At 44.0% G+C, this 18935-nt stretch overlaps 1 protein-coding gene across 5 annotated transcripts in view; it reads left to right on the forward strand.

The window, feature by feature from the left end:
• Nucleotides 1-18935, forward strand: part of HM13 (histocompatibility minor 13) — a 45866-nt gene that overhangs the window by 13311 nt on the left and 13620 nt on the right. For 2 of the 5 annotated variants that reach the window (XM_060771847.2, XM_060771850.2), the window contains exons 3-8: nucleotides 2029-2111; nucleotides 4330-4418; nucleotides 10336-10463; nucleotides 10599-10724; nucleotides 12776-12833; nucleotides 17055-17138. In XM_060771847.2, the coding sequence (XP_060627830.2) occupies nucleotides 2029-2111; nucleotides 4330-4418; nucleotides 10336-10463; nucleotides 10599-10724; nucleotides 12776-12833; nucleotides 17055-17138 (568 nt within the window). The remainder of the gene's footprint in view (nucleotides 1-2028; nucleotides 2112-4329; nucleotides 4419-10335; nucleotides 10464-10598; nucleotides 10725-12775; nucleotides 12834-17054; nucleotides 17139-18935) is intronic. The other 3 variants (XM_060771849.2, XM_060771851.2, XM_060771848.2) reach the window with 2 other exon arrangements.

Raw genomic sequence — 18935 nt, forward strand, 5'->3', positions numbered from 1 at the left:
CTTTTTCCTCTGTGTTTTTTTCGTTCACTATCCAGTTTTTCCTGGCTCCCTTTTACATTGTGATTGCATTGTTTGTAAATAATAATATGTTGAAAGTAAAGGTTGAGTCTCTGATGTCATATGGCATTGTACTACTACTGATATGACAGCTGTGGTCCCAAGCAGTAAATGAGCATGATTTTAATAACCATTTTTAAATTGTGTTGTTTACGGGTGGGTTTTAATATATATGTTGTTATTGTAATACCGATATGTAATTTTTTTTTTTGTTTTATGCTCAAATTTTATTTTATGTTTTGATACGGTTAGGTTTTTAATTTATAGTTATATGTTATTGTCTAGCTATTATGTTTTGGTTTTCACATGTATGTACGGCATTGAATTTCGCCTTTATTATGTTGGAAACCGCTTTGAGTTCCCTTAGGAGGAGAAAAGTGGTATATAAATGTAGTAAATCTATATAAATAAAAATGTAATGTTCGTTTGTGGGATTAACATAACTCAAAAACCACTGGACGAATTGACACCAAATTTGGATACCAGACACTTATCAGGCCAACGAGTGACCATCACTCATAGAAACACTGAAAAACACAGCGGAGGGGATTTTAAAAGACAAAAAACCAAAAAATACATTAATAATAATAATAATAATAAACTTTATTTATACCCCGCCACCATCTCCCCAAAGGGGACTCGCCAAGCCCAATGATACATTACAGCAACATAAAATATAAACAACAAAATTATTATTATTATTATTATTATTATTATTATTATTGACTTTATTTATACCCCGCAAAATCTCCCGCAGGACTCGATGCGGCTTACAAAGGCCAAGGCCACCGACAAACAACAACATACAATACACAATAAACTCATAAGCAAATAAAAACATCAAGCAAAACAATAAAACAGTAAAACAATGACACCTTGGCACAGTTAAAACTTAAAGGCCGGGCCAAATGTAATGGACAAAATTTAAAAGTGGTGAACTTGGCAGGTAATATGTAGAGGTCTTTGGCGGTAGGTGTAATGTGCAGATAATCCTGAATCTCTAGCAAAGTGCATTTGGGACTTGGAGCCAGGAGTTTCGTATTCTGGAAAGGCACACTGGAACAGCCAGGTCTTCAGGCTCTTCCTAAAGACAGCCAACGTTGGGGCTTGTCTGATGTCCTTGGGGAGAGAGTTCCAGAGTCAGGGGGCCACCACAGAGAAGGCCCTGTCCCTCATCCCCACCAATCGCGTCAGCGACGCAGGTGGGATTGTGAGCAGGGCCTCTCCAGATGATCGGAGGGAATGTGCGGGTTCGTAAACGGAGATGCGGTCACACAGGTAGGCAGGTCCCAAAATAACATCACAGTTAAAATAAATAAACCAATCAAGTAAATAAACAGTACAAAATAACGTAATGGAAAATCAAACACAATGGGCAGGCCAAATGCACAACATAAAATGGTAAAACTCTGGATGAGATAGCAATGAAAAAGGTACATTTGTGGGGGAGGAGTTCATGGGGACTGAACAATGCATGCGCAGAACCACACACATATATGCAAACACACATCTATACACAAATATATAGACACACAAAACACATATACACAGACTGTTCCACAGCAGTGCGTGGCAGGGGACGGCTAGTAAATAATTAAATGTACATAATGTGAAATCTGGGAGATGGGACTCAAGTCTAAACACAAAATTTATTTTTGTTTCATATATCACTTATACACATAGACTGGTGGTAATTTTCTACAATACCTGTAATAATGTTTTGCATGAAACATGTTTGTGTGCATTGATCCAGCTCATGTACACTGAGCATCCTAGGAGCTGGGTCTGATTTTAGCTGGCTATCTTATGAATGCCTTTCTTCAGGAAACTTGAAGGTTCCTTTATTCTTGGAATCAGAAACAAACTTTGGAATATGGGTGATATAACGATAAGCCTTGAAGTGAGAAGTGCATATTTCTCTTGATCTGGGAAGCAGGGTGTTTAACCAAAGTGGTTTCTCTTTTCTTACAGATTTTCTCTCAAGAATATATCAACCTCCTGCTCTCCATGTATTTCTTTGTCCTGGGAATCCTTGCCCTTTCCCACACCATCAGGTAATAAAATAATATAAAATAAATTGCAACGTTCTGTCTTTGTCCTTCTGACTGCATGCCTGCCCTTCTCCCTTCTCAATTCTTGGAATTGTATTAGAAACAGTCCGAGGCTTTTCAGTATTTTTGCTGAAAAGTTTATTAAAGCCAGAGAGGATCAGGGTTTGCTGGTAGCTCTTAGGTGACTTGGTTCCAACCAATACATTTCTGTGTCCCTCTTTTTAGCTTTTTCTTCCTCTTAGAATTATTTCCCTCTCTTTTCTCAATACCTATGGGTTCCACTTGGTCCACTTGGTCAGTACAAAAAACCTAGCTTTTGGTAAGTAAAAGCAAAGGTTTCCCCTTGACTGTCCAACTTTGGCCATTTCTAAGCCAAAGAGCCAGCGTTTTCTGTAAACACCTCCAAGGTCATTTGGCCTGCATAACTGCATGGAGTGCCGTTACCTTCCCGCAGAAGCGGTACCTATTGATCTATTCATTTTATTTATTTATTATTTATTTATTTACAGCTTTTATATTCCGCCCTTCTCACCCTGCAGGGGACTCAGGGCGGATTACAGTGTACACATATATGCCAATTTTGACATACAACATATACAGACATAGACAGAGGCTATTTAACTTTTTCTGGCCGCCAGGGGAGCTGTCGCTTTCATCGTCCCATCTGCGACACTGATGAAGTACTTTCGCATTCTCCGCATGCTTTTGCTGGAGTCTTTTTTTTTTATGGCCTCATAAATTAGTTAATTTAGCCTCCCCACACTTTAAGGTGGTACCTAATTTTCCTACTTGACAGATGCAACTGTCTTTTGGGTTGCAAAGGTCGACAACAGGCTACACAATTGGTTGGAAACCCACTCCAACCCGGGCTGGCTTCGAACTCATGACCTTTTGGTCAGAGTGATCTTAATGCAGCTGACACTCAGCCAGCTGCACCACAATCCCGGTGCAAGTTTTCACATTTGCAAGTTTTCAATCTGCTAGTTTGGCAGAAGCTGGGGCTAACAGCAGGAGCTCACCCCACTCCCCAGATTCGAACCGGCGACCTTTCGGTCAGCAAGTTCAGCAGCTCAGTGGTTTAACCCACTGCACCATCAGGGGGGCCCTTTTGGTAGCAATTAAAAAACCAAAAATCAGTGATAAGAGTCATAGCTATCAATTTCTGTTCAACTCAGCTTCCAGTATTTCTACGTACAAGGTACATCTTGCATACCAAGATGAGCCCTTAGAAATGGTATGTTTCACGTTTTGTCGAAGGCTTTCATGGCCAGAATCACTGGGTTGTTGTGAGTTTTCCAGGCTGTCTGGCCATGTTCCAGAAGCATTCTCTCCTGACGTTTTGCCCAATCCAACATATTAAACTTAGCGATATATGATTATAGGTGGCGCAGTGGGTTAAAGCACAGAGCTGCTGAACTTGATGACCAAAAGGTCGCAGGTTCGATTCCAGGGACCGGCGTGAGCTTCCGCTTTCAGCCCTAGCTTCTGCCAACCTAGCAGTTCGAAATCATGCAAATGTGAGTAGATCAATAGGTACCGCTCCAGCGGGAAGGTAACGGCACTCCATGCAGTCATGCCGGCCACATGACCTTGGAGGTGTCTATGGACAACGCCGGCTCTTTGGCTTAGAAATGGAGATGAGCACCACATCCCCAAGTCGGACATGACTGGACTTAATGTCAGGGGACAACCTTTACCTTTATGATTATTGAGAGCGAAGGAGACAGTGCAGGGAATTGCATTTAGAAGAAGCACCACTGAAATTTGTGTTTATCTTATGTTTCAGTGGAGGATGACATTTCTGTGGGCTGACCTAAGGCTCTTGGCTTGCTCCTTCCCCTGAAAGTTAAAAAAAAGAAGGAAATAATCCCACATATGTCCCCAGCCCCTTTTGGTCCACTCATCCCTTTCGTTAAGCCCCCGAAAGGGAAAGGAGAATCCAACATCTGGATCCCAGCACTCTTTCTTTCCTGTGCCAAGCAGCTGTTCACCAAGCTGGCTCAACCCACTGTCCATCTTCTACTAGATGTGTCTGCATTAGTCACATGCCTGTTGCAAGTTTGCCTTGTCAGCCATTCAGCTCAAGTGGCAGAGCACTTGCTGGATGCCACCTAAACATGTGCACAGTGCTCCTTTCCGGCTCTGCTTCTGTTATGACTTCCTAAAGAGTGAGTTTGTTCCCTTCTCTCTCGCCTCCCCCTTCCCTATGCTCTCATTTCAGCCCCGTGATGAACAAATTCTTCCCTGCCAATTTCCCCAACAAACAGTACCAGCTCCTCTTCACTCAGGGCTCTGGGGAAACAAAGGAAGGTAAGTCTGCCTACCCACCTGGTCTTGGAGCATGTTCTGTGTGCATTTGCATTCTCTCTGCATGTTGCCTTCCTACCCTTCCTTTCCCCAGGAGTCTGACAACCTTTTCACTGAGATACTGAAATGTTGGCAGGTGCCACTGAGTCAATGTCTGCCTTCCCATTCAGTTGCTAGCGTCTCTCGCTGCTTTTTCTTCTAACGTCAGTGGCAGCAAGGTGTGGCTACAAAGCTGTACTAGATACAGGAGGGATGTGTTAGGGATTCCTCATCTTCGGAGGAGGAAGGGGAGCAGGGAAGTGCTCAGGAATTGGAGGGAGAAGAAGAATCAGACGATGAGTGTTCTGTCGCCACCGGAGCTAAAATTAAATGCTTCTAAGAGAGGATGCAAGGCTTGCGTCCAGCGGGAAACCCGGGGACCCAAGAAGGAGCCTTTAGAGGAACTTTCCCTACTAAACAGGCTTTAGGAGACTTGAACTTAAATACAACAGTCTTTATTAAAGAACAAGCAGGAATTGTAAGATTTCTAAATAGTCTATTGGGTCTTGCAGTCTTGTTTACAAGAAACAGGCACTATCTTCAAGAAACTTTGTTTAACAGAAAAATTCCCCTTTAAAGCTCCTCGCAGGCTGCTGTGAACTTAAACCTAACTAGTTTGAGTCTGCTACCAGCTGAACTGCGTCTCAGAACTGAACAGACGTACCATCAGGCTTGAAATCACTTAGCTGAAGATGAAGAGCTGTTATTCCCTCCGGAGGTCCTCAGGGCTGTGAAGCTGTTCCCTGGAACCCTTTGGGAATCCGTAGAGGCCTTTAATCTGTTCTTCCCCAGGAACTCTTAAAAGATGAAGCTTTTGCACAGGAGGAACGTCTGTACGCATCCTCTGCCTTGGCTTCCCTTGCTGTAACTAACTGAAAAATGGCCCCTTCCCTCCAAAGGCAAAAAGGGGGCGGGACCAGGGATCCTAACTATAATTGGCAGGTGGCTTGCCCTATGATTGCAGCCTATAACAGGAAGCCACCCTGCTGCAAAATCCCAAGCCTGGGATTGCAAACAAACATTAACTGCAAAGCAAACAAAACAGCTGTACCAGCACAATGAGGGTTTGAAAGTGCCCACATTTCTAAAGAGGCAGAGAACAGACGGCATTCAGCTAGGATAGCTGCTAAAAACACTAAGCTAATTGGGAGATGCCCTGCATGGGGAATTCAGGGCCATAAATCAGAGGCAGGAGCAGTCAGCTTTCGCTGGTAACAACAACCCTGATACTAATGTTTTCAGTCTAATGGAATCTGCTTTGTGTCTGCTGCTAAGAACTTAGTTCATCGTCCATGGTCTGATGGAAGACTGGTGTTTCTTTTGGGACTTTGTAAGAGACTTTAATTTGTGTCTGGATTAAGACTTCCTTGCTTTCCTTTGCACATTTCAATTGCATTTGCTTATCCTTTGTGTTTGCTGAGGTAAAGCATTTTTTCTTTTACTTTCAACATTGTCTAAAGGCTGTTTTTGAAAGGCAACTCAGGACAGGATATGAATGCTTCCCACAGCCTTATAACTCCAAAACTCAAAGTCAATGCCCACCAAACCCTTCCAGTATTTTCTGTTGGTCATGGGAGTTCTCTGTATCAAGTTTGGTTCAATTCCATCGTTGGTGGAGTTCAGAATGCTCTTTGATTGTAGGTGAACCATAAATCCCAGCAACTACAACTCCCAAATGACAAAATCAATGCCCCCCTAAGCCCACCAGTATTCAAATTTGGGCATATCGGGTATTTGTGCCAAATTTTGTCCAGTGAATGAAGTTACATCCTGCATATCAGATATTTACACGATGACTCATAACATTAGCAAAATTACAGTTATGAAGTAGCAATGAAAATAATGTCATGGTTGGGGAGGTCACCATAACATGAGGAACTGTATAGAATCATAGAATCAAAGAGTTGGAAGAGACCTCATGGGCCATCTGAAATAAAAATCTGAAATAAATAAATAAATAAATAAATGTTAAGCCCACTTGCCCAATAAGGGCCAAGCTTGCCCATACCTGCTCTCACGTGAAAGAGAAGGATAGAATCATAGAATCAAAGAGTTGGAAGAGACCTCATGGGCCATCCAGTCCAACCCCCCGCCAAGAAGCAGGAACATTGCATTCAAATCACCCCTGACAGATGGCCATCCAGCCTCTGTTTAAAAGCTTCCAAAGAAGGAGCCTCCACCACACTTCAGGGCAGAGAGTTCCACTGCTGAACAGCTCTCACAGTCAGGAAGTTCTTCCTCATGTTCAGATGGAATCTCCGCTCTTGTAGTTTGAAGCCATTGTTCCACATCCTAGTCTCCAGGGAAGCAGAAAACAAGCTTGCTCCCTCCTCCCTGTGGCTTCCTCTCACATATTTATACATGGCTATCATATCTCCTCTCTGCCTTCTCTTCTTCAGGCTAAACATGCCCAGCTCCTTAAGCCGTTCCTCATAGGGCTTGTTCTCCAGACCCTTGATCATTTGAGTCGCCCTCCTCTGGACACATTCCAGCTTGTCAATATCTCTCTTGAATTGTTGTGCCCAGAATTGGACACAATATTCCAGGTGTGGTCTAACCAAAGCGGAATAGAGGGGTAGCATGACTTCCCTAGATCTAGACACTAGGCTCCTCTTGATGCAGGCCAAAATCCCATTGGCTTTTTTTGCCGCCACATCACATTGTTGGCTCATGTTTAACTTGTTGTCCACGAGGACTCCAAGATCTTTTTCACACGTACTGCTCTCGAGCCACGCATTGGCCCCCATTCTGTATCTTTGCATTTCGTTTTTCCTGCCAAAGTGGAGTATCTTGCATTTGTCCCTGTTGAACTTCATTTTGTTAGTTTTGGCCCATCTCTCTAATCTGTCAAGATAATTTTGAATCCTATATTAAGGGGTCACGGCATTAGGAGGGTTGAGAAACACTGGTCTAGTGCATGGATCAAAGAAAGTTATAGTTCTGCACAGTGAGGGAGCTGGGTATGTTTAGCTTGGAGAAAAGAAGGTGGAGAGGGACATGAGCACCATGTTTATTTGAAAGCATGTCAAATTGAGGGGGAGACCAGCTTCTGTTCCACTGCTCCAGAGACTAGGACACAATGGACCCATGGATTCAGATGGCAGGGAAAGAGATTCTGCCTAAACAGTAGGAAGAGCTTCCTGATGGTAAGAGCCGTTGAGTCATGTCCACGTTTTGCGTGGTAATCACCCCAAGGTTGGTCTCCGTCATTCCCTTTTTAATAGAGCATTGAGGCTGGGCCTGAGAAGGATGTTTCTCTGCCTGAGGCCTTGGGAACAAGCGATTAGTCAGAGCGGAGAGTGCTGGGTCAGGTTGACCAGTGGCCTTGCACAATGTAAGGCAGCAAAGCACATTTAGAATATTGATGTAAAAGAAACGTCTGTGTACATGTGTGTGCATGTCTTCAAGTCACCTGTTGTGTCATGGCGACTCCATAAATTCTGTAGTGTTTTCTTAGTCCAGGAATCCTCAGAGATGTTTTGCCATTGCCTTCCTCTGAAATAGAGCTTACCTGGTGGTCTCCTAATACCTGGTGGTCTCCCATCCAAGTACCAGCCAGGGCTGGCACTGCTTAGCTTTCAAAATTAGATGGGATCCAGTACTTTAGCTTTCAAAATTAGATGGGACCCAGTACTTTCGCTTTCAAAATTAGATGGGATCCAGTACTTTAGGATATTTAGCACTATCAAATATCTCCCATCCAAATATCTCCCATCCAAGTACTAGCCAAGGCTGGCACTGCTTAGCTTTCAACATTAGAAGGGATCCAGTACTCTAGCTTTCAAAATTAGATGGGATCCAGGACTTTAGCTTTCAAAATTAGATGGGATCCAGTACTTTAGGATATTTAGCACTATCAAATATCTCCCATCCAAATATCTCCCATCCAAGTACTAGCCAGGGCTGGCACTGCTTAGCTTTCAAAATTAGATGGGATCCAGTACTTTAGCTTTCAAAATTAGATGGGATCCAGTACTTTAGCTTTCAAAATTAGATGGGATCCAGTACTTTAGGATATTATCAAATATCTCGTCCCCCACTTTCTAACTTGGGGGCCGTATGGTGGGACAGGTTGGGGTGGGTGGGCCAGGAAGGTGGAGTTCCTCCCCAAGCCCCCTCCCATCCCTTTCCTCCCCTTCCTCTTCTCTTTTGGAGGTAGAAAGTGAAGGAAAGATGGGAAATGTTTGGATCCCAAAAGCGTCGGCCTTGGTCAGGATGAGATGGTGGACAGGAGAGGAAAAGTATATCCATGAGACCCTATACTGCCTATTCCTGATATAGAATCCTAGAGTCCTAGATCTGGAAGAGACCCCCAGGGGCCATCCAGTCCAACCCCCTGCCATACAAGAAGGCACAATCCCAATAGACAGCCTCTACAGAAAAGCCTCCAGAGAAGGAGACTCCACCATGCTCGGAGGCAGACTACGCCACTCTCCAATAGCTCTTACTCGCAGGAAGTTCTCCCTAATCTCTTTCCTTGCCATTTGAACCCATTGCTCCCATGTGCCCTGGTCTCCAGAGCAGCACAAAGTTAGTCCCCCCCCCCCCACACACACACACACACCTCCTTCCTCCTCAATGGGGCACCCTTTTAAATCTTGAAAGATGGTTCTCATATTCCTTCTCTATCTTCTCTTCTCCCAGCTAAACATTCCACAGGAGGAAAGGAGGAGGAAAAAGAGAAGGAATGAAGGGAGGGAGGAAGAGAAGGGTTGAAGGGAGGGAGAAGGAAGGGAGGGAAGAGAAAAGAGGGGGAGAGTTCAATATAAGAAGGTGTGCCTGTAGCTTAGTAGCCCACAGTCTGTGAGAGATCTCTGTGGAAGAAGGGACTCAGTGTGTTAGTAGGCCTCATTATGAGTAGACCTCAGTGTTAGTTCAGCTCAGTGTGAGAAGGCCCCAGTGTGAGAAGGCCTCAGCGGGAGAAAGGCCTCAGTCTGATAGAGCTTTCAGTGTGAAAATGTGTCAGTGTGAGGTAGGCCTCAGTGTTGGTAGACCTCGTTGTGAGCACGCCTGGTGTGAGAAGCTTCGGTTGGAGAAGCTCCAAGTTGAAGGCCATCATGTGTGAAACTTCAGTGTGTGAAGGATGGAGGGAGGGAAGGAAGGAAGGACGAAAGGATGGAAGGAAGGAAGGATGGAAGGAAGAAAGGATGGAAGGAAGAAAGGGAAGGAAAGAGGGAAGAAACAAAAGACATAAGGTGGAAGGGAATGGAGGGAGAGAGAGATGGGAGGAAGAGAGAAGGAAGGAAAGACAAAAGGGAAGGAAGGAAGAGAGAGAGTGAGGGAAGGAGGGAGGAAAGAGGGAAGGAAGGACTAAAGGTTGGAAGGGAAAGAAGGATGGAAGGAGAAGAAGGGAGGGAAGGGAGGTTAGGATGGTGAGAGAGAGGAGAGCCTGAGAAAAGAGCCCAAGGGGCTGCATCTGTCCCCCAGACCCAGGTTTGCACATACCTGTTCTAGTAGTTATAGTGCAACACATAGCTGTTTATTAAAGCTATGTTTCAGTTATTCACATTATTATCCAAATGCATGCATAGCTTTTGAAGCTATTTTAATTTGTTAGATTGTGTATGAGTCATGTTGTATTGGAGAGCCAGCACTGTAGTGGATTGAGTATTTGCCTAGGGCTTTATCCTGCCTGGTGTGGAAGCCCAATGGGGGACCTTGCAGAAATCACACTGTTCTCCGCCTCAGAGGAAGGCAAAGGCAAGCCTTTTCTGAGATCTTTCAATATGGTGGGAGGGGATAGAAATTTTAAAAATCTGGAGGTTGCCAGGTTGTTCCCTGCCATCCTGTCTCGATCAATATCTTTGTTCTTGTGGTCTCTTGGCAAAGCTGCCAGGCTGACTGTCTTTTTGCCCCTCTTAACTCTCGCTTTGTGTTAAAGAAGCTGTTAACGATGACAACGGCGTGGTGGCTTTTGTTGCAGAGATTGTGAACTATGAGTTCGACACCAAGGACCTGGTCTGCCTGGCCATGAGCAGTGTGGTGGGCGTCTGGTACCTGCTGCGGAAGGTATGCGGAGCGTCAAAGACAAGGAAAGGAGCCTGCAGAGCTTTCCTTGTCACTCGCCTGTAGGACTTGGAGGGGTTGTAAAGGCTGGCCTGTTGGGGATGCTGAGCTCTGCTGTCCTTCTTTCCCCTCTCCCAGCATTGGATTGCCAACAACCTCTTTGGCCTGGCCTTCTCTCTTAACGGCGTGGAGCTTCTCCACTTGAACAACGTCAGCACCGGTTGCATCCTTCTTGGTGGCCTTTTCGTCTACGACATCTTTTGGGTAAGGACATATTGGGCGAGTGAGCTTATTAACAAAAGACCCTCCTCATAAATGTACAGCAGAGTTACGTATTAGCAGCAGCTGTTGCAACTCAGGGTAGTTTTCACCTTGCTCAAGACACCATAGAATCATAGAATCAAAGAGTTGGAAGAGACCTCCTGGGCCATCCAATCCAACCCCATTCTGCCAAGAAGCAGGAATATTGCATTCAAATCACCCCTGACAGATGGCCATCCAGCCCCTGTTTAAAAGCTTCCAAAGAAGGAGCCTCCACCACACTCCGGGGCAGAGAGTTCCACTGCTGAACGGCTCTCACAGTCAGGAAGTTCTTCCTCATGTTCAGATGGAATCTCCTTTCTTGTAGTTTGAAGCCATTGTTCCATTGCGTCCTAGTCTCCAGGGAAGCACAAAACAAGCTTGCTCCCTCCTCCCTGTGGCTTTCTCTCACATATTTATACATGGCTATTATATCTCCTCTCAGCCTTCTCTTCTTCAGGCTAAGCATGCCCAGCTCCTTAAGCCACTCCTCATAGAGCTTGTTCTCCAGACCCTTGATCATTTTAGTCGCCCTCCTCTGGACACATTCGAACTTGTCAATATCTCTCTTGAATTGTGGTGCCCAGAATTGGACACAATATTCCAGCCCACACCAAGGCTGTAGTTTTGTAGTTTATTGAGAACTAGCTGGCCCCTGCCACGCGTTGCTGTGGCCCAGTCTGGTGATCTGGAAAATAAAGGAATGAGAAAGTGTTGTTTTCTAATATATGTAATGTTTTGATGCTTGTGGGTAAACAGTATTTCTTGCTGCTTCTTTGTCAGTGTTGGTGTGGAGAGTACCTGGTTTGCCTACTCTGGAACATGCAACATATCATTGTCCTTCTTTAGGAATCCCTTTCAAATCTATGATACTATATCTCTGTGTGTGTGAATCATATCTATCTATATCTATGGCTGGATGGCTCTTTGTCAGGAGAACTCATTACGTTATCTTGCCGTGGTGAAGAGAGTTGGACTGGATGGCCTTAAGTATTTTCTGTTGGTCATGGGGGTTCTGTTTGGGAAGTTTGCCCCAATTCTGTTGTTTGTGGGATTCAGAATGCTCTTTGACTGTGGGTGAACTATAAATCCCAGTAACTACAAATCCCAAATGTCAAGGTCTATTTCCCCCAAACTCCATCTGTGTTCATATTTGGGCACATGAAACATTCGTGCTAAGTTTGGTCCAGATCCATCATTGTTTGAGTCCACAGTGCTCTCTGAATGTAGGTGAACTACAACTCCCAAACTCAAGGTCAATGCCCACCAAACCCTTCTAGTGTTTTCTGTTGGTCATGGGAGTTCTGTGTGCCAAGATTGGTTCAACTCCATCATTGGTGGGGTTCAGAATTCATATGCATATGCATAAACATTAAAAACATTTATCAAAATATTAAAATACACCATTGGTCATTTGTATCAAATCTAAATTGGCCTGGTAAAGTAAAGTTTCCAATCACTGCCTTATTGCACTGTCCCGAAACTTGGTCCCACAGCCAAGTTTTTACCATCCTTCTGAAGGATGGGGGACGATCTAATCTCACCAGGAAAGGAGTTCCGTAGCTGGGGGGCAATCACCGAGAAGGCCGCTCTGAGTCCCCTACAGGGTTGAGAATGACAGGGTACAAATAAGATAAAGAAAGCAATAAATAAACGATAAGTGTGTCCTAGAATTGCCTGGAGGTCCTTGAAAATTTTTAGAGAGACCATTTTACCCCCAGTGCAGGCCTTACTCACGTTTTCCCCAATTACCTTGTTTTTGTAGTAATGTTAATCAGTATTCATAGCTTTTTAGCATCTTCAATTTTCGTATGTGATGAGTTTTTAGATATCACCCCACTCTCTGAGTTTTCTTGCCAGGAAAACTCTAGAAAACTCCTAAGGTACAGAACAACCAAAAGTGAGAGATGTGTAGATTTTCCATGGGTTGGCTGTGTGTGCTGGAGGGGGGGGGGGGGGTGTTTTTCTACCAGTGTTGCTCTTTTTTTTCATGCTTCTCTCCTCCTCTTCCCTAGGTCTTTGGCACCAACGTGATGGTGACCGTTGCAAAGTCGTTTGAGGCTCCCATCAAACGTGAGTAGCTGACATAAACCTCCAATAGCACTACATTACAAAATATGAAAAAATCATATAAAATATGATTTTAAAGTGTGTTTTTTTCTATTTAATTATTTAACTACTTTGAAAATAGTTGTTCTACTCCAGAAACTTGGTTTTTGTTGAATTCATTGTGACTCGATGACATATTTATTGAAAAACTAGAGCAAAATGTACTGCAGGATGATGTCCCTCCCACAAAAACAAACTTTTTGCAGTTTAATAAACATTTTCCATGTTTTTATGATAGAACCAATTAGGAAATGACCTTTATAACCCAGGAAAAAATCTCAGCAGCACTATGAGTGTCAGCAGCACTGTGAGCAAATGGCTTTATCAACTCTAAGCAACGGATAATCTTTTTCAGTAAACAGAGCTGTGAAATAGTCTGCTCTGCTGCTTTAAGACTTGTTGTAGAAATGGAGGGATTGTGGTTCATATGTAGCCAGTCTTTTCCCTTCCAGAATTGCACAGCGATGGCAGAAAGTGGGGTGTCCTGTTGCATGTGGCTAGTCCAAATAATGGCTACACTTAACACCTGAAAGAACATTATATTTTTAGGCTACTTACTTAAAAGAGAGTGGCACTTCATAATAAGCTGTTCCATAATAAGCATCTTGAGTCCTGAGGATGACCTGGGAAGGAATCCCACTGGAGCATTGCAGCACACCCAAATACCCGAGAGTTACCCTGAACCGTGCTCTGACCTACAAAAAGCACTGCTTTTTGTTGTTGTTGTTGATTGTTGGGATGTATTAAATAAAAAAGGGGAAAAATTAAAAAGGAGAGAATAAAGAAAAAAATATTACAGAAAAAAAGAACCACTGCTTGAATATCAAGCAAAAAGTGAGTGCTAGAAACAATATTGTATGAAAGCTGACTGGCACAACCTGGGGGTCACAACCAGACACATTGAAGACATCTGCCCTTGCACTTTGTGACTCTGCTGCTGAGTATGCATGCCCAGTGTGGAACACATCTCACCATGCTAAAACAGTGGATGTGGCTCTTAATGAGACATGCCGCATTATCACAGGAAGTCTGCGCCCAACAGTGCTGGAGAAATTATACTGTTTAGCCAGTATTACACCACCTGACATCCATCGTGAAGTAGCAGCCATTAATGAAAGGATCAAGGCAATGACATCTCTGGCCCATCCCCTGTTCAGATATCATACAGCATGCCAATGACTTAAATCAAGAAACAGCTTCCTAAGATACGTGCAAGAACACCTCAGCAAGCAAGAGTCCAAAAGTGGCAGGCTAAAAACCTGGAACCTCAATCAGTAGCTGAGACTGTGTACCCTCCCTCCTGGGTACACAGAAGACTGGGCGACTTGGAAGGTGCTGAACAGACTGCGCTCTGGCACCACGAGATGCAGAGCCAACCTTAAGAAATAGGGCCACAAAGTGGAGTCCATGACATGCGAGTGTGGAGAGGAGCAAACCACAGACCATTTATTACAATGCAGCCTGATCCTTGCCACATGCACATTGGAGGACTTTCTCACAGTGACAGCAGAATGCACTCCAAGTGGCCAGCTACTGGTCAAAGAAAATTTAGTTTAATGCCAAGTTTTTAACTTTGTTTGTGGTTTTTTAAAATACATTACCACTGTATTCTCACTTTACTTCTGACAAGATAAATAAAAATAAATATACTGGCCACTGCTTAGTTTGTTACTGTGAGTATCAGGGATGTCAATGTGTGGTTCATACTCCACTTTGGAGGAAAAAATGAAATGCAAAGATACAGAATGGGTGACGCCTGGCTCGAGAGCAGTACGTGTGAAAAAGATCTTGGAGTCCTCGTGGGGAGGAAGGGGAACATGAGCCAAAAATGTGATGTGGCGGCAAAAAAAGCCAATGGGATTTTGGCCTGCATCAATAGGAGCATAGTGTCTAGATCTAAGGAAGTAATGCTACCCCTCTATTCTGTTTTGGTTAGACCACATCTGGAATATTGTGTCCAATTCTGGGCACCACAATTCAAGAGAGATATTGACAAGCTGGAATGTGTCCAGAGGAGGGCGACTCAAATGATCAAGGGTCTGGAGAACAAGCCCTATGAGGAGCGGCTTAAGGAGCTGAGCATGTTTAGCCTGAAGAAGAGAAGGCTGAGAGGAGATATGATAGCCATGTATAAATATGTGAGAGGAAGCCACAGGGAGGAGGGAGCAAGCTTGTTTTCTGCTTCCTTGGAGACTAGGACACGGAACAATGGCTTCAAACTGCAAGAGAGGAGATTCCATCTGAACATGAGGAAGAACTTCCTGACTGTGAGAGCCGTTCAGCAGTGGAACTCTCTGCCCCGGAGTGTGGTGGAGGCTCCTTCTTTGGAAGCTTTTAAGCAGAGGCTGGATGGCCATCTGTCAGGGGTGATTTGAATGCAATATTCCTGCTTCTTGGTAGGGGGTTGGACTGGATGGCCCATGAGGTCTCTTCCAACTCTTTGATTCTATGATTCTATGATTCTTTAGACAAATGTTTAGGAGTTCCTCTCCTATGTTTAGGCCATTTAGCATAATTGATCGTGGTGTAAGAGTTTCGACCAGGGTCCTCAAACTTTTTAAACAGAGGGCCAGGTCACAGTTCCTCAAACTGTTGGAGGGTCGGATTATAATTTGAAAAAAAAACAAAAACATGAATTTCTATGCAGACTGCACATATCTTATTTGTAGTGCCAAAAACACTTTAAAACAATACAATAAATAAAATGAAGAACAATTTTAGTAAATATTAATTAGTATTTCAATGGGAAGTGTGGGCCTGCTTTTGGCAAATTAGATAGGATTGTTGTTGTTGTTGTTGTGTGCTTTCAAGTCATTTCAACCGCATTGAGTCGCCTTATCAGGCTGAAAAATGCGGTATAGAAATAAAGCAAATAAATAAATTTCAGACAGGTTGACCCTGAGCGAGGGCCGGATAAATGACCTTGGAGGGCCGTATCCGGCCTCGGGCCTTAGTTTGAGGACCTCAGGTTTATTTATTTATTTACTTTGCTTATATACCGCTGTATCTCAAGCCCGAAGGCGACTCACGGCGGTTCACAAACAGTAAAAACAGTAGAAACAGCAGTGGTTCCATACAACATATAACAATTGACTTAACACATTATCCATAAATTACCAATAAGCAATTACAATGCACAATTATTACAAAAAACAACCGTACCCAATCTTCTCATCATCCAAGCGTAGTCCAGGTTCGTCGTCCATTGTTCCATTCCTATGTTCCATTACCAGATTGCACTAAATTACTCAAACGCCTGCACAAACATCCAGGTCTTCACCTTTTTGCGGAATACCATTAGAGATGGTGCTAGTCTAATGTCCGTAGGAAGGGCGTTCCACAGCCGAGGAGCCACCACCGAGAAGGCCCTATCTCTCGTCCCCGCCAGCCGAGCTTGAGAAGCAGGCGGGATCGAGAGCAGGGTCTCCCCGGAAGATCTCAAACTCCTCGTGGGTTCATAGGAAGAGATGCGGTCAGATAGGTAGCTAGGGCTGGAACCGTTTAGGGCTTTAGACAGCTATGGATAAATGTGGATAAATATACATTGTGGACAATGTTATTTTGTAAAAAATAAGCATGGAGAAATTTTCCACCCTGTATCTCTGGAGGCCACGTATTCCCTGTCTCTGCAGTATTAGTTGGGACAGAACATTTGCTCCTTGTCAAGGCATAACAAAAAGGACGCAAGATCCTGTTTGGCCAGTTTTGTGGCAAGCGCTGTACCCACTGCCCTGGGTTTCTTCGAGTATGTTTCCAGGCCCATTTCACAGTGCTAATTTTAACCTTCGTATATTGAGCATTTCATGCTTTATGAGTCAGCCAACGCTTTGTCTGTTCCCCTCATTATGGGAGGCTTGAGCAATGTCCTTATGGTGCCGGCATCAAAGGGGTCTTGGGTTGTGCCGCTTGATACCACGGGATTTTGCCTGCCTTCTGTTCTTCTCACATTTAGGACAACTGCATGATTCATTTGTACTTTTGCGGGAACTGGTTTGGACTGGAGAAGTGGCTGTTAGATCTCGCGGCAGGATTCACTCTGGCTCATTTTGTCTCGGCGTGAAATGCGACAAAGCGTTGGAGAGTGTGGGAAAAATCTTATTAAGCCCTGACATTTGAAGGCAGCAGCCTCTCTGCGTTGATAATTCAAAATTCACCCATGCCTTTTGTTTTCCTCCTTTTTTGCAGTGGTTTTCCCTCAGGATCTGCTAGAGAAAGGCTTGGAGGCTAACAACTTTGCCATGCTAGGTCTGGGCGACATTGTGATCCCAGGTAAAGGGGAGGAAGGGGGGTGGCACGCCTTCTTGGTGGTTTCTGTGCTTGTCATACAGCCAGGTAACAAGCAACACCTGCTGAAACTATTCTAAGCAACTATGCAAGGTAGAAGAATTGCCTACAGTTTTAATTCTGATAGCCCTAGTTCCAAAGCTGATCTGCACGCTGATCTGTCCTTAATTACAACAGCACAACAACAGAGAGGAAACAAACAAGGACATGTAATCACCTCTCAACAAACGTTTCTCCAGGCACTGTCAGGCTATTTTATGCTAATCAAGGTGGTCAGTTGAAACATTCACACCTATCTCCAACAGACAAGAGTCCTTTGTCCCACCCTGGTCATTCCACAGATATATAAACCCTTTTTCCTAGTTCCAACAGACCTCACTACCTCTGAGGATGCTTGCCATAGATGCAGGCGAAACGTCAGGAGAGAATGCCTCTGGACCATGGCCATATAGCCTGAAAAAACCTACAACAACCCTGTCCTTGATTTGTCATCATCTTCTCCTTCTTCTTTGTCTGGGGGATTCTCCACTTTTTCCCATAAATTGTCTCTTAACAGAAACGTTTTCATTTTGACTGACCGTGTGGCATAATTGCCGGCATTCAACCTTTCAAAAGTCAGCCCACTTGCTTGAAATGCCATTACTATATTTCTTCAGCCTCAGTATGGTCTCTACTGGTCTGTACTGGGCTATAACCCTTGTTGGGCTAGTGGGCTTGTTAACAAAAACCCTCCTTATAAATGCACAGCGTAGTAACTTATTTGCAGCAGCATGACCCAGCACCAATAGCCCAAAGTGATAAAAAGAACAAAGACACACAGACCAATGTTATCTCTTCCGTAGGAGGCTAATAATAGTAACAACAACAACTTTATTTATACCCTGCCACCATCTCCCCAAGGGGACTCGGGGTGGCTTACATGAGGCCAAGCCCAGAAATACAGTAAAACAATATAACACAAGAACACAACAGAAAATAAAATAATAAAATAAAATATGAAAACCAATATAAATAAACAGAACTGTTGCAACTCAGAGTAAGCTTCGCCTTGCTTCCAAACACCACCACACAAGAGCTGTAGTTTTATAGTTTATTGAGGAAAAAGTCCAAGTCAAAATAAAGAATAAGTATTGCAAAGTTCCAAGGATTTAGGTTAAATGCAGAATATAGTTCCAAAGATCTTCAGGTATAAACAAGCGGCACAATCCTATAGGCAAAGTTCAAAACAGAGTCCATGGTACAAGCAGTAAAACAATTGCCCCAAAATCACAAAGCAAGAAATCCCAAGCGTGTTGCTTTCCAGCTAAGGTTATTCCATTAAGCTTTCAGGCTAACAAGCTACGTTGAACTGACACTTTCTCTTCATTTGCAAGAAGCCTAAATACCTTTCTAACATGAAAACATTATGCTCTCACCAACATGAAAGCATTGTGATGACCTTTCCGTGAGCTGGCTTCTCGTCTGCCGGCTAGGCGAGAATTCCTCCTGACCCACAAATCAAGACGGGCTTGCCGGGTCAGGTCACTATCAAGGCTTTCTGCACTTTCACTATCAGCATGGGAAGGCAAAGGCCTCTCCCCCTGTTTGCTATCTACTTCGTTAACATTCTTTTCTTCTGAGAACCGCTGTATTGACTTTGCACTATCTGTGGGAGCCTCAGAAAAAGACCTAGAAGCAGGCCCAGAAATCTGAGGCACAGAAAAAGAGCGAGGAATCTGAATCCCATCATCCTCATCATCAGAGAACATCTCAGCCACAACAAGAACAAACAATATAAAATCA

This window comes from Anolis sagrei, chromosome 4 (assembly GCF_037176765.1).
Source record: "Anolis sagrei isolate rAnoSag1 chromosome 4, rAnoSag1.mat, whole genome shotgun sequence".
Classification (NCBI taxonomy): Eukaryota; Metazoa; Chordata; class Lepidosauria; order Squamata; family Dactyloidae; genus Anolis; species Anolis sagrei.